At 30.5% G+C, this 16,352-nt stretch overlaps 2 protein-coding genes across 4 annotated transcripts; one reads left to right on the forward strand and one right to left on the reverse strand.

Annotated features, from left to right (window-relative positions):
* Nucleotides 1-7,221: 7,221 nt before the first annotated feature.
* On the reverse strand, nucleotides 7,222-12,465 carry LOC117176300 (39S ribosomal protein L43, mitochondrial). The gene is made up of 4 exons (XM_033366498.1): nucleotides 12,198-12,465; nucleotides 11,153-11,259; nucleotides 10,873-11,078; nucleotides 7,222-7,418 (listed from the first exon to the last, which is right to left on the reverse strand). Exons 1-4 carry the CDS (start codon nucleotides 12,332-12,334, stop codon nucleotides 7,293-7,295), a joined length of 576 nt encoding a protein of 191 aa, XP_033222389.1. The 5' UTR covers nucleotides 12,335-12,465; the 3' UTR covers nucleotides 7,222-7,292.
* LOC117176301 lies at nucleotides 12,255-14,493 on the forward strand. 3 transcript variants are annotated; one of them, XR_004467599.1, is made up of 4 exons: nucleotides 12,255-12,537; nucleotides 13,068-13,159; nucleotides 13,257-14,078; nucleotides 14,179-14,493. XR_004467599.1 is itself a non-coding variant. In XM_033366499.1 (3 exons), exons 2-3 carry the CDS (start codon nucleotides 13,070-13,072, stop codon nucleotides 13,656-13,658), a joined length of 492 nt encoding a protein of 163 aa, XP_033222390.1. In that variant the 5' UTR covers nucleotides 12,255-12,537; nucleotides 13,068-13,069; the 3' UTR covers nucleotides 13,659-14,493. The 3 variants fall into 3 exon arrangements, 2 of the variants coding, with proteins under 2 accessions (XP_033222390.1, XP_033222391.1); XM_033366499.1 differs by having other exon boundaries at nucleotides 13,257-14,493; XM_033366500.1 differs by lacking the exon at nucleotides 12,255-12,537 and adding an exon at nucleotides 12,546-12,713 and having other exon boundaries at nucleotides 13,257-14,493.
* Nucleotides 14,494-16,352: the final 1,859 nt, after the last annotated feature.

The raw sequence follows: 16,352 nt of genomic DNA on the forward strand, positions 1-16,352 counted from the left end.
TTTTCTTCCAAATGGCGGACAAAATGCAAAAATGTTCCAAAAAGTTGTTATTTCCCAAAATCTATGGGCTCTGGTATAAATTTTCCAAGAATAAAAATGTCTTAGAATTAGCCAAAGAATATTCTTGATTTTTTTAAGATTTTTTGAAATTTTTTTTTTGCAAATTTCAAATTTTTTGAAGAAGAACATATATATACACAAATTTTCTGTTAAAGTTTAAGAATTTTGTGCACCGATGGTTGAAGAAATTTTAAGATATTAACACGTTTTATGTCTGAAAAAAACTTATAAAAATAAAAAAATCAAACTTCTTCACTATTTTTGTATGCAAAGACCGGCATATTTGATATTGAAGTCAAAATATTCGAATTTTGACCACGGATTCGAATTTAGCTCACCCAAAAACATAAGGGACAGTACTTTTGATCTATTTATTGTTTTGTTCTACCCATAAATTTTGCGGTCAAACTCATGTCATAAAATTGATAGCTTTGGTCATTAATGAATTAATGGTAGAGATCCCGGTAATAAGCGTTTAGAATTCAGAGAAATTAAGAATTTTTATTCCTATGAATACGCGATTTTCCTCCGTCTCAAAATCCTTCAACGGGTAAAGAAGAATTGCAAATTCTATTCCTCTGAATCGACTCGGTAAAATTTAACGGAAGCATTTATTTAACCTATTTTTTATGATTAAATCGTTTTATAACTTATGTGATATTAATATGTGAATTAAAATCATTTTAACGCTAGAAGCAGACTTGAATTGATTATAATTGGAATTTCGAAACTCATATTCCACATCAAGGAATTAAAATAGTTTTTTATACTTATTTTGTGAACTACTTAGACGGAATCAAATAAACTCAAAATATTAACTTTTTTGCGGAATACAAGACATTTCTGTGAGGTGTGCCTATCGATACAATTAAAAGGAATTAAATAGATTGAAAGCACGTTCTCTTTTGGGGAACAGGAAACTATGCGGCGGTCACTATGGAAATAGAAATTAATTAGTTTCGGTGATATGCTATTCTGATAATGGTATTTTATACAGATGGGAAAATCGCACATTCAAAAGAATAGAATAATCTTCCATTTTACGCTGAAATCTGAAAATATTAATTTTTCTCCATTCAACGTTCATTACCAGGATCTCGGCGATGAGTTAAGTCATTTAAAATATAAGTTGCCAGAACATATATCAAGACCCATCGAAGCATTACATTTTTCATATAAAAACAATTTGCATAACACTTTTTCTAACGTATGGGTATTTTTAACTACTCCTGTCCTGTCATAGTGGCATCCGCGGAAAGAAGATTCTTAATGTTAAAACTATACATATAATTCCACAGAATAAAGTAATGATAAAATTTGTTGCCGGAATTTTTTTAGAGGAGTAAAGTTTTATTAAAGTAATTAAGTAAAGTTTTTAAAAACACATGTGTTGTCATGGAAAAACAAAAGAATGTTTAACCGATATTTGGTTAAAGCTTATACTGTAAAGTTAATTTTTGTTCTAGCGATGATATCAATGGAGAATTATATTTTAAGCTTGATAGATTTTTCTAATATATTGAAGAGTTTGCGAGAGCCAAAGCTCGAAAAGTGAGATTTATTTGCGAATTCATGATCCACAGTACCGCCGATAGGTATTGAAATTGTATTGAACCTTCCATCTACAATAATTTACGAATGTATGTATATGTATATAGCATGTATGTTAATAATTTTATATGTGTATAGTACAGCTTTGAATATTAAATGCTTTTAGATAATTTGACATTACTTTTCATTTACTAATAATTTATTTGAGCAAAATTAAATTAAACGACACAACTAGTTATTAATCGTATATTAAAAGAGAAAAGAAGAAAAAGAGGGAAGACTGTGCACCCTATAATTTTGGCCAAATCCTTTAAAATTTGATCCAAATAGATTTCTGCCAGAAAATTATATAGGTCGACACTCGACATCATTATACTTACGTTTCCTTTAAGGGGGTAATACAAATTCAAATTTTCAAAAAATCGATTTTTTTACATTCCTTTCACCATATACCCTTAGAAATAAGGTAAAAACATTCTTTTACCTCAGGGCGTATCGGAAGTGGCCGAAAAACGTATTACTCTGCAAGGCCACGAGCGGTCGAAATGTACCATTTTTCGTACTTTAAACGAGTTTTTCTCGAAACGCACTTTTTTGGGGTGGTCGCCACAATTCCAGCCGATCTACTAGGCCGATTTCATTCAACTTTTTTTAATTTTTGAAAAAGACTTGGCTATCGTATGATTCTCGGTCATGATTTTCCATTATTATTTAATAACAATTTGACACAGTAAATGTTGAAAAAACGGAGAGAAAAAACGAAAAAAAATGTTAAATGCACTATTTGTATATTTATCAATATTTATTCATGATTGCGGGTCATACGATAGCCGCTTATGGACTCTTTAAGAATCAATTGAGTTTTTGTGTTTCAGATGATCCGAATTTGAGAAATCATGGCGACCATTTTTTCACAATGGCTTATTCAGATCGCCCATATCTCGGCCAGATGTTAATAAAAAATGAACAAAAATTTTTTTTAGTCGAAATTAGGTCCTACAACACAGTAAATAATTACGAATATCAAATAAAAATAAATGAAAAAAAAATACTGAGAAAAAGGTCCTTGAAAATGTACTACCCCCTTAATACAGGGTCCAGAAACTGTATATGGAAAACAACTGCAATGGTAAAACAAAAAATTGTTCTTGCATTAATTTTAAGAAAATGAAGGGTCAAAAGTGCAAAATCTCAAGGAGAAATTAAATTGTGATCCACTTTTATCTTGAGACCTTGAGGTTTTACGCGAAAATTATCCAGATTTTTTGTGTTTGTTTTTTAAATTTTATTTTACGATATTACTATTTAGCGAAGATATTAAAATATTTAAATCACAGAAAATAACTCCCTACCTACAATTTTCGTTACTTAAATTTGCCAATTTTTCGTTTTGGGTTATACTTAACTTCAGATTTGAATTGAATCAAGGAAGCAAATAAGTTTAAACGTACAAGGAATTTATTGATTTTTAAATTGGAAACGTTTGAGAGTGAAAAATGGAAAAATAAATTATTTTTTCAACTAGATTTTTAACACTTTTTAAATGTTCCGAATTGAACATTTTAAACTTAGAGTTTTCCATGCATTTTTTGTTTGAACGGCCACTTGAAATTGGAATGTCAATATTATTCTGTATTTGTATTATTAATTATCAATACGATATTTATTTGGTTTTAAAATTGAAAATAGAATAAGATCTCTTTATTTGTTTCTTCTATTTTCAAGATCAATTTTTAACGCTTTGAATTAAAAATTGTTTAATTTCAAAAGATCTCAATTTGAAATTGGTTTATTTTTGGATTTCCAATATCATGTGAACTCAATCGTTAATAATAATTTAAACCCACTTTTTATCAATTTTCTATCTGGTGTTAAAAAATGGAAAACTTTCTTAATCTTTATGCAACCTCACGAAATATCCCTTTCACCTGTCTCAATGCTTCAAATGTGATAAACAAAAAATTGATTGTCACATGAAGCCACAACACAAGGTTAAGTATCTCAAGCCCACGGTCTTCACCAAATTTAAGAAAATATCTATAGTAAACCGTGCCCCGGCGTAGAGTGATGAGTGTATATATTCCCTGAGAATATCATTGTATGATATTAATCGAATTTTTTAAAGTGAACAAAGTCGTTAAAAATGAGCCCTTTCGTGGTGGTTGCCATTATAGTGATTTCCATCATCCTTTATAAAATTCTAAAACGACTCTATCAATTTTAAAAATTTTGCGTTCTCGTGAATAGACTTCCAGGACCTGCTAGATATCCGCTACCCAAATTTGCTTTCATATATGCAAAAATTAAACCTGAAGGTAATTATTCATTTATTTAATAAAAAATATAAATATTATTTATAAATATAAAAACTTTATATTTATATGAATTTTATCTAGTTAACTAAAAAATATTATTGCTTTTCAAAGATCGATTTAAATGGTTTTACGACCTTCTCAAAAAATCTGAAAATGGAATTATGATGATTCCTACCCATTTTGATCAAGCCACCGTTTATTTATACAAGATCAAACATTTGGAGGTAAAAACTAGATGTAAAAAGATGATTATAAGTTCAAAATAAAAATTGTTAATCCGACTTATAGGAGAAAAGAGTTTTCCTAAATATTAAGCGAATTATTTCTGATACCTGAATTTTAAACTGCACCCGATTCTAGTAATAAAATGTATTATTATAATTATAAATTTTCATTCTTATTACACCCATTTAGGTCATTTTGTCGAGTAGGGAAATGTAGCGAAATCGTTTATTTACGACAGTCTGAATCCTTGGTTGGGAAAAGGTCTTCTAACATCGGCAGGTAAGACTAAAATTCTTAAATCGAATTACCAAATTTATTGGTTTTCATAACTTTATAATGAACATATTCGTAGCTAAAGATCCTTACACAAAGTGTATGAAAAAAACATTTCGGTGAAACTGGCTCATCACGACTTGTGATAAGCGTCACCTGAAGCATCGGAATACCGGGATTTACTGGAATGTGACTGAAAGGCTTTTGCCACACATTTTATAGGGGGTCCTTTTGTAATTAAGAATTAATTCAATCAAACAGGGCAAAAATGGTTTCGTCAGAGAAAAATCATCACACTAGCTTTTCACTTTGGAATAGTGGATCAATTTTTTGTGACCATGTCAGCAAAGGCAAACATACTAAATGAAATTATTAAGGAAAAGATTAGAGAGAATCCGGGGAAGCCAATCGAATTTTTCCAGCTCGCTATCAGATGCGCACTTAATATCATTTGCGGTATTACAAACAAAAAAGAAATTATTGTTTAATCAAATTTTCGTAGTTTTATTAATTACATCCGAGATGCAATTTTTAATTTAAAGTTTTATTTTTATTTAATTATCTAAATTCCATGATTTCAACAAATAATATTTCTTTTTAAAATATACAGAACTGAGCAATTCAATTTCAAGTCTCTATTAATAAAATTTTGGAGAATCCTTCACATATGAATATTTATAAATTGGCACATTTTAGAAACAGCAATGGGTGTCAACATAGATGCTCAAAGGAACCACAAAACTGAATATATGATTTCTCTTGATAAGTACGTACTTTTCCCCATTCGATATGGGGCCGTACTTAAATTACGTAAGACATTTAGGCGGGAGGGAGTCGACCAGATCTTACGAAATTTTACGTGGGTGGGGGGGTCATTGACAATCTTACGTAAAGAATAAAATACTTGCTTTCTATGTCTGGAAAAAATTTGAATTTTGCACTGACAAAATATCTGTAATTATCCCAAATTTTATGCATGCATAACAAATATTTTTAGATAATATGGATATTATAATTTCGCTGATATAGAAGAAAACTCAAGAAGTAATTTTAAAGCATAACTTTTTGATCATTTTCAAGCTCCAGCGGCATAATTATATGAGGAAAAGTTATCAGCAGCTATCGCGGGGTTTTTAAATTAATCGACACTATTGTTACTGACGATCCTATCGTACGACGGATCGATTCTTAGGATCGATAGCAGTGTTGCGTGTTTCATTTGTTTTGATTTACATACCAGTTTTTCCCTATTATCCGGAAAATGTACGGTAATTTACAAAGTTTTTGATCTTACGTAAGATTTCGGGGGGAGGTTGACCGAATCTTACGAAATCTTACATAGGGGGAGGTCAAAAATGGATAAAAAACGTCTTACGTAATTTAAGTACGGCCCCTATCTGATTTTGTGTGATCAAGATATTGTATCTTTCTTTGTTTTTCAGAGCAGCCGAGATATCAATAAATAGAATGCATTTTCCTTGGCTAAAATGGGACGCAATCTTTTACAGAACAAAACTTGGCTCGGAATTTAAATCTGCTACTGACTCTCTTTAAAAAATTATCTCACATGTTTTTTAAACACTTAAAAAAGATATTTGATTAATATGAATGTAATTCCTTCTAAAAGAAACAATGATTAATATTTAGATTATTTTTTTATTTGTGAAAGATAATCAAGAAAAAGCAACAAGTTCGAAAAGACAAGCCTGATTCAAATGGTTTCTCGAATAGTGATGAAGAAGACATCGAAACTGGTAATTAAGTTTAATATAAAATATTTTAAACACTTTTTAAATTCCTTGTTATGAATTTTAGGGAGGCGAAGAAAGAAAGCTTTTCTGTATCTCCTATTGGATTTAAATGAAAACAAAAAAATTCCCCTAACTGCAAACGAGTTGAGAGACCAAGTAAACCCTTTCATTTTCGCGGTAAGTTACTTGAAAATTATAATCAGTGATCAAGATAATGAAGGATTTAATTAAAAATGGATATCTCATATTTTCTAAACATGTTATGAATTTACAATGTTCTCAAACATTCAAGTTTCAGTTCATCAAAAAATAATAAATCGATTCAATAAAACAACTCTTTTTTTCTTTTAAATATTGAAAAGGGGCACGATACCACAGCTGCTGCAATAAGTTGGTCGATTTATAATCTTGGGAAGAATCCTGAAATTCAGGAAAAGGTTCATGAAGAACTGGAGAAAATTTTCGGAAATTCAAAAGAACCAGCAACTATGAAGCAAATTGTGGAATTAAAATATCTCGACCGAGTGATTAAAGAAAACTTCAGATTGAATCCCTCCGTTCCTGGAGTTGGAAGAATATTGAGTGAAGATATCATATTAGGTACGATTAAGTCTAGATGCAATTTTTCATGCAACATCTCAAAGGAAATTAGAAATTGAATTTTTAATTTAGATGGATACCTGATTCCCAAGGGGTGCAACCTAAGCTTATCTATCTTCAATTTACATCGAGACCCAGAAGTGTGGAATGATCCTCTAAAATTTGATCCAGATAGATTCCTGCCAGAAAATTGCAGAGGTCGACACCCTTATTCTTACATGCCGTTCAGTGCTGGACCCAGGAATTGCTTAGGGAGAAGATTTGCTATAGCGGAAGAAAAAATTGTTCTTACTGGACTTTTAAGAAAATGGAGGGTCAAAAGTGCGAGGCCACAAGAAGAAGTGAAAAGATATGAAGTTTGTTATTCAACAGCAAAAGTTATTTTACTCCTTATTTTTTCGCTATGAATGAAACTAAAATCAAAAATAGAAACTTAGACAAATACATTTAGCTTGTAAATTGATTTATTAACTTTATATCTAATTTTTGAAACCAATTATAATAAACAAGTACAAATTTACGCTCTGGATTCCACACTACTACTTCCTTCTTCTTTGGGTTCAGAAAGTTGCTGAGCTTTGAACATTTCTATGACTTGCTCTGTTGCTGTCTTCCCACGCTTTTTCGCTTCTCCCAATTTTGACTGAAAAAAAAAAATAGAACATTTGGTAGATTTTATGATACAATATAATTGTGATTGCCAAGAACTGGACATTTTAGACAATGAAATATTCGGCCACGATAAAAGATGGGATTTAAAAAAATCTTGTAAAAAATATGAAGAGCAGATAACAATATTTGAAAATATGGAAAAATTACTAATTATCATATTTAGTTTTGACTACAGTGTTTCAAAAGATTCTCTCACTTTATAGTAAGAAATTAATATGGAGCGTTACCGGACATTTCATAGAAAATATTATTTAAAAATAGTAATAATTATTTACAGCTATTTGTAATCAACGGTGATAAATAGATGTATAAATTTATTAAAATATTTGTGAGTAAAAATTAATCATTTTAGCCCATACTATAACTTGTTCGAAAGATTAGAAAGTGATATTTGAAATGCTTACCTCTAAAATACTGAACTTTTTTCTTCATTATTGTCTTTTTTAAGTCAATATAAATGATATCTATGAAACTGAATTATTTTTAAAAAATTGTCAACACTATTTAGCAATTTTTCATTTTAAATTTGTAGTTTGAAACGGGTGTGTTGCCATATCTTTTGGGTACTTTTTTATTTATGACTTCTAGACAAAGTTGTCTAAAATTTGGAAGCTTTCATTAATTGTGCTTCCATATAAATAAGTTACTGCGATAATTTTAGAAAAAAAGCATTACCTAAACTGCCGGCAAGTTATTTTTCTCAAGCGACGTAAATTGGCTGTCCCGTTCTTACACAGTGCCTTCGCCTTCTCAGTTGTGATGTCACGCTCTCCGACCGACCTTCTGAGAGAATAACATTGCCCATATGCCCCTATAGCGCGCATGTGTTTCCGGAGTTTTTAAAAATTGTTTTTGTTTTTTCAAAATGCATAGTGAATATTTGGAAAAATTGTCGGGGGATGTGAAGACCCGATATATCCAAAAAATGAGAACTTTGATCCGTATGCTCTTACAGATAAAGGTTTTAGTAAAAATGTGAGTTCTCTGTCCTCGGTCACTATAGTGGATATAGTGTCATATTTTATTCAATCTCACAGTTATCGCATCCCAAAACAAGTAAAATAAGCATATCAAGTTTGGAAGCTTATAAATTTTATGAAGCTGACTTTATGGTGACAGTGAAGTGCAAGCAGTTTTATGGTACTTTTCTGTTTCTGAGTGAGATTAGTGTAACAGTGCAATATATTTAGTTTTAAATTAGTATTTTTAGTTATAATTTCTTATTTTCTATGAGTATGAACATTAACATTGAGTAATATGCATGTGAAGCATGGCATTATTTTCAACTTACGTTATCCAATTCCATTGCTGGTGAAAAATGCGTTGGCAGTTTATTGAGATTTTGAGGTTAGGAATTATTGTTACAAAAATCTACAATAAATTATATTTTTATATAACAAACTACGAAAAGGCATGATTTGAAAAACTACGAAAATTCAAGAATTTTCTTAATACAAAAAACCATTAAAGTGGGAAAGACAAATGCAATATTACAACTTTTTAATTATTACATTTGAATATTTCAATTCTAAGAGCAGATCTCTCTGGACAAAGACTGAACCTTAAAATCTCAAACTGTCATCGCATTTTACATCAGCAATGGAATTTGATCATGTACATTGAAACGAATGCAATGCTTCACAGGAATATTACTTATAGTTAATGTTCATACGCATAAAAAATAATTAATTATAACTAAAAACATCAATTTCAAACTAAAAATACTGCATTGTGACACTAACCTCACTCAGAAGCAGGAAAGTACCATTGAACAGCTTTATAAAATACATAAGCTTCCAAATTTGTATATGCTTTTTCTTGTGTTGCGGTGTAAAAACTGTGAGATTGAAGGAAATATGACACTATATTCATTAGTGACCGAGGGCCCTGAACTTTTTGTCATTTTTGTACATATCGGGCCTTGAAATCTCCCGACAATTTTGCCAAATATTCATTCTACATATCGAGAACAAAACAATTATTTTTAAAAACTCCAGCAATACATGCAAATTATGGGGGCATAAGGGCAATGTTATTCTCTCGGAGGACCGGCCATGTAAAATTTGTATGGCTTAATGAGAATGTTCGATTGATAAGGGCGCTGTAAGCAACTTTTTCAACAGCGCATATGCTGGAAAGCGAGGGTCTATTTGAAATCAATAAATACTATCAACAGTGATACAGATAAATACACCCGACTCTGATAGTAGTAACTGCAGTTTAGTAATTCCTAAAACTGCTGGCCAACGCAGTTTCGCAGCTCAAGAGGCGAAAGACCGTTACTACTATTGCCAGAAAAACACCAGCAGCAGCGGAAAGGTCGAGTGCGCGGGGACTCACATGAGGAGATTGCGGTCAGACGGCCCCGATTTGCGCAGTGAAAAAGTCGCAGGTCGTTATAGCATCATGCAATTCAGTGTTTTCCCAGTGTTTTTGTTGAAATACAATAATTTGCAAACTAAAAATAAATATAATAGGATAAAAAACGGCTCAAAACTTTCGCAGAAGAGCGAGGTTTCTAGCATGTCGTACCGCGAAGTTATATAAAGGTCTGAATAGTAATCTTTTCAAATGTAAAATGCATTTGCGCAATTATGTTTCTTCATCCTTTCATCAGTTGAAGACCTTTCAGTTTCACGAAATAAAAGCTACAGTGAAAGATCATCAATTGCCAAAATATTGGAACATGGCTGAGAAAATAGATTTTACACTTGAGAAATATTAGTATTGGCACATTTACGTTTAGAATATTTTCTAGAAAAAGTTGTCTGCATTCCCATCAAGTCATATTAAAATGCTGAATTCAAACTTCCCGCTCTTCATACCTCTTTTTTTTTAATTCGATATTTTCACTTCAATCAACAGCTAACTTCACTTCATAGATTGCTGAGGGGAAAACAAGGGACCAAATACATAGGATTCAGTTCATTTTTGCCCTATTTTGCTAATGTCTTCGTAAAAGCTCACTTTTTCTATTAAGTGTATTTGAAAAATAGTTTTAATTTTTTAATTACTATTTAATGAAATAATAAAATGACAATAATAATTATTAATTACAAAGATATTACAGAAATAAAGGTTTGTTCCATGCATTTGATCCATTGTTTTTCCACCAGTGGCTCAACCATCAGCTGTTACCTGATGGTTGAAATGAAAGTATCTAATAGGTCAGACGTGGGTGTTGGTGACGCACTGCAGCCCGCACAGGGGCTGTGGTTTGAGGTAACGAAACTGTGCAATTTAGAATAAGCGTGTATAGGGGACATAGATAGGTGAACTTTCGACTAGGCGATAGTTAGAATAGGTGACAATTTACTGCAATTGTACAAAAATGTAAAAAATGGCTGGGACTTCAAGTGGTCACATTTTTGGGCCATAAACCATAATGTGTTATGTTCTATTTTAAATAAATAAAATGAACATACATCGGGATATATTGCAATATTTTTGGCAGGGTCTCTAAAGGTGAATGGAGTCCAGGGTCCTTGAATCGATGGAAACTCTGTGTACCAAAGTTTTCGTAACCTTTCAGCTGAACCATCGTGGGATTGTGTGCGGACAAGTTCCATCCATTTTATTACTTCTTCCCGGTTCAAATTCGCACATGGGATCCAGTGCTTTTTTCCATTGACTAAAATATTCATTAGAATCAGAGGCAATATTGGGAAATACATTATTTATTTATTTTTTTAGTGAGAAACTTACGATATTCTGCAACTATAACAGGACCTCTATGCCTTCTTGGTTTGAGATAAACTACAGTTCCTGGGTTACTTTTCGCGTAATCGATTAGGTCATTCTCTACAAAATCTCTGCAAAATAACATAATTTTTGACAATTAAGATTTTTTCTTTTTTGTTAGTACTTGAATTACTGATCCAAAAATTTTTAATTGCAGAATAACAGTCGTCCATAATCCAATTTTGAAAAGGTGAAAACATTTGAATTAAAAAAAGAAAACGATGAGGTATAGTGCCAAAATTCTTGTTAGAGAGGTGAAAGGTTCAAATTTAAAAGAAAAAGATTCAAACGAATAAAGGTTTTGCAAACCTTCTGATATATGTACACATAATTTTACACTGACGAGCAACAGGGCCCTTTTCATATGTACTCTATAGTCTATACATGAAGAAATATTAAGAAGCAATTTTTCGAAATTCTGTTTTGAACGATTTCAAGTTATTTGGGATACTATTTATCGATACGTAGTGTCTGACATGCACCAGTCGAAAATAACTCTGATTTGAGAAACTAATTCTGACTTGAGAAAACAAAATTTTTTCTATAAGTTACGTAGATTTGAATTTTCACATCTATTTTAAAAAAAGTCAAAAAGTTTTCCTAAAATGAAATAGTTTTTTTACCTACTTCAAATATTCGAATTTTCTCTACGGATTCTAGTGACTTTTTGTTGACAAGATGAATTCCATATATTAGCGGACATTTATTCTTTTAATAATGCAAACCTATCGTAAATGACGTTTTTATTAATCTCGTAAAATGTAATGTAAAGTCTTTATCCTCCCTTAAACTTTTTTCAAACTTTAGATTTTTGTGGACAATTCTAGTTTTTTTATGCTTAAAAATAATTACCTTTAATCTTACAAAAATAATTTAATAAAAGAATTTAGAAAACAATAATACATTGTTTATAATGCGTGTAGTTTTTTAGTATCACAAAAACTCGTAAATATTAGATGTTGATATTTTGAGGTTAGATTAATTAGATAATAAAATATGTAGCACTTACCGCATGCCACGACTTGATCCATTATTTTTACAAAACTTTAGAGTCACTCTTTGTAATTGACAAACATAACGACCGACAGCGTTGCCTAAATGGGCTCGGAGATAGCCTGATTTCATAAACAAATTGGAGTTCGACATGATTGCAGAATTAAAAGGCCGCAAGCCGACTGGCCGAAATGAAAAAGCGACCTCTCACGCGTTTCTAAAAAATATCTTTTAAAATCAATAAGTTCCGTCAAATCTTTCTTCTCCTTTTTTCTCGCACAAGATAAAAAAGGTGCAAGAGGGACAGTGCCCGTCGCTTGTCAAGGATTCAAAAGAGTCAAAACTCGGAACAAGTCGTAAGTTTTGTTTTGAATTGTGTATCCCAGTTAAAAAAATTTGCGAGTTCTCTCGTAAAATATATATTTTAAAATAAAATTGCCTCAGTAAAAAGGACAAAAAGTATTAGCATCGAGATAAATATGGTGTCAGCGTTAATTATAATTAAATAAATTAAAAAGTGAAAAAACAGCAGGTGAAATTTAATATTATATACTGGTTATTTTGCGAATATTATTTTGTCTGGTGAAAATAATAAGTTTTGCCAAATAGGAAATTTAATGATAAAAAAAAAGAGGTGGTTTATATGCTTTTGAGGTTATGTTCAAAATGTTTGTGTCCTTTGTAGTAAATTATCTGAGAATGCAAATTTTTTAATAGTTATACATGAATACTATAGACATAACTAAACAAACATGTCTGTTGAAAGAATCCTTGAGGATATTTGTAGACAGAATTCCACGACAATTCTGTCTGAAAATATTCTGATAATTCTTTCCATATATGATTTCTGTCATAAAAATTTCTACATGAAAAAAATATCTTTTAGCAATGAAGTGCTTTATTGTAACATGCGACACAAGTTACTGCAGAAAACCTACAGAAACTGAGAAAAGGAGGAGTATGTTCCGGCCTCAAAATGTACGTTCAAAATTTATTCAAAACTTTCAAAAAAAGATTTTATTATATACTTATATTGATGAAAGTTAATTATATTTATTTTGTATATATTATTTAGGAAGAAATGGTGGAAGCCTGGAACAAAGTAATATCCCGAAAAGGAAGAGAATTAAAAAAAACCGACGCTGTTTGTGAATTGCATTTTAGAGAGGAAGAAATTGACAGAGAACGCGTAATTTATAAACGCGGTGGAATAGTCGAAAGAGTCCCCAGAAAAATTCCGCTCTTAAATCCTGGAGTTGTGCCGTCAATTTTTACGGAACCTGTCGATCGTTCGACCTACTCAATCAACTTGGAGGAACAAGTGCTTTTAAAACAGAAAGAAATTTACGAGGAACTTCAGAGACAATCACAATCATCTCATGAAAGTGAAATTATAAACCATTGTGAACTTGAAGAATTTGCGATGACTGTTGAGGTTTCTAGCAGTGAAATTGAAGAACAAGAGATAAACTTTTAATAGTTTTAATCCTACTCCAAGCACTTTTGAAAATACCAAAGAAAACGTTTCTAATTCTTCAGAGAAAATTGAAAGAACCAATTTGATTCATAATGCTTTTGAAAGTTTTAACGAAAATTCTTTATGTTTAAAAAAGAAAGCAAAGTCCTCGCATATAAATGTAATTAATAACAAGAAATTAATTCCTTAATCAAATATTGATTGTCATTTGTTGGTGGTCATAAATGTATAGACTTTTTTTGAAGGAAGATATTTCTATTGAAACGAGTTACATTTTCTGATTTGCAAGTTCAAATCTTTTTGAAAGAGGAAGAAGTTAACTTACCTAAAATCAAGAATATTAACAAAACTGAAAGATGTGGAGGATTTATTAAATACAGCAGCTATTTCTCTTTGTAAAGAAACAAATGGTAATTTAAGGTACATACAAACAAAAATTTGACTAACAATTTATAAAATTCTAAATAATGTAAATGTTTGTAACCGTATTTTTAATTATACAATAGATATTTTGTTTCAGTGAAAAGGCTGAAAATGATTTTACACACTTTAAAGATCTAGATTTTAAATTAAAGGAAGACTGGCAAAAATTTGACAAAGAAATCCTCCATCTTTCCCAAACAGCGAGAAACCTTTTGTATTTAGATTAAAAAAGACTGTGATAATTAAACTTTAGAAACTTGGTGAGAATAATGATTTCAGACAATATCATTCAAAATAGTCACTGTAATTTGTATAATGTTTCTATAATTTCAGGTTCTCCGAAGAAACAATGTTACAAAAACTGCATTTTGGGACTAAAAAATGGCACCTCTAAATAAAAAATTTCAAGTAATTCTTTTTATCATATTTTCTTCTACCCCTAAAAATCTATGATTTTCCGTTACTTTCTTAAAAATAATGAATAAAGCATAAAATAAAAATATGAATGAGCACCATTCTTTTTATTTCCTCATTACAGATACAAATTAAATACCTGTAGAATATTTTATTTATCACGGAAGTATTAACCAATCGAGTTGATTTATAAGACAGAGTATAAGTTATGATTACTGCATTAGATTTCATCCACACATTAATCAATCAATTGACTAGTCACCTAATTAAATTCGAATGTCAAGTACATCGCCAATTAGGACAAAACTAAATGTTATTAAATTTTCAAGACTAAACTCTTGAGATTGACAACTTTTTATCAAAGCAAAGGTCCCATTATTTTTATAAATATCTCTTAAAAGAATCGAAGTAAAATTTTTCTTTAAATTCTGAAAACTTCTTAACATTGAAGTTGGATATTTTGTCAAGAAGCTATGTTATCCAAAGGACGCAGGTACGAGACATTTTCACCAGTTGTAATACTCATCGCAAGTAACGCTCATTATAAAAATATACGTCCCTCATCTTAAAATTTCCTTAAATATAGGACAGCATCGAACACAGCTCTAAAAAAATTTAAAGGTTCTCCACTGATGACTTGTTTTTCAAATAAAAAAAACCGAATTATCGACCAGAATGAATCGGCCCTTAAAAAATCATTCCCTAAATTATTATTATATTTTTAGATTACTACTTATTAAATTATTATTCTAAACTCGCAAAGCTATTTTCAATCACCTTCGGGTTTCGAAATAAAGGCACACCGTACAAAATAAATAATTAGCAATCCACTGTTAATTAATATTCTAAACTCGCCGCTTTTTTCACGGGAAAAACCGTCGCCATCTCTTCTCGTTCTCGATTCTAACTAAGGCTAAAAGATTGCTTCGGAGAAATGCAATATGTATTTTCAATTGACAACATGCATGATCATGAACGCAAAAGAGATGAAATTCTGGCAATTATTTTTGTTGGCTCGATAGTAACAAAGCTGCTTTCTCAAAACAAAACATGCAAAGAATTCTGCTTATTGTACGCTTTCGATTAAATAAATAACTATTGGATGTGTGCAAAAATACTCGAGAACTCGAATACTCTAGGTCATATTGAGGCAGTGATAAACGAGAATATTGTGCATAGATGCCAGGGATGTAAACAAAAACGGGATGCCCGTTAAAATTAAAAAAAAAGATGTCCGGTCATTACAGTTAAAAAATTAAATCTTTCAAAGTAGAAGTTTTTTCAACTTGAAGTAGTCAAAACTGAACTAAAAATTAAAGCAAATTAGTGATATTTTAGGATTTCCGAAAACAGGCATTACACTATTGTAAGTAATTTAATTTGAAATGTTTACATTAAACAATTAAAAACTAAGACTCAAAAAATAGCATTTTCTATAGTTATCTTTCAAAATTTAACTATTTCACGTAACATTTAAAATTACGTCACTTTCAATTGGGAACATTCAAAATCGAATGATGCTAAACTTGATTTAAAACTGAACACTTTTCAAATTATAATAGTGGAATTCAAAAGTTTCAATTTTAAATCGCTTTATTATGAACATTTCATTAAAAAATCTTAAGTCTGAAAGAATATTCAGATATTACTCAATTTGAAAAAATTAATTTTTAAATTTCATTAATTGAACATTATTCAACTTGTGACTATTTTATAATTATCCTATCTATGAATCTACAAATAAAAATGAGTCTCCGGATAGTATAACCACACGTAAAAATTTTTTGTGTGGCTATACTATCCAGAGGTTCAAATTGAGAATAATTCATAAAACTTCAATCCAAAATTTATAATCGT

This window comes from Belonocnema kinseyi, chromosome 7, assembly GCF_010883055.1.
Source record: "Belonocnema kinseyi isolate 2016_QV_RU_SX_M_011 chromosome 7, B_treatae_v1, whole genome shotgun sequence".
NCBI lineage: Eukaryota > Metazoa > Arthropoda > Insecta > Hymenoptera > Cynipidae > Belonocnema > Belonocnema kinseyi.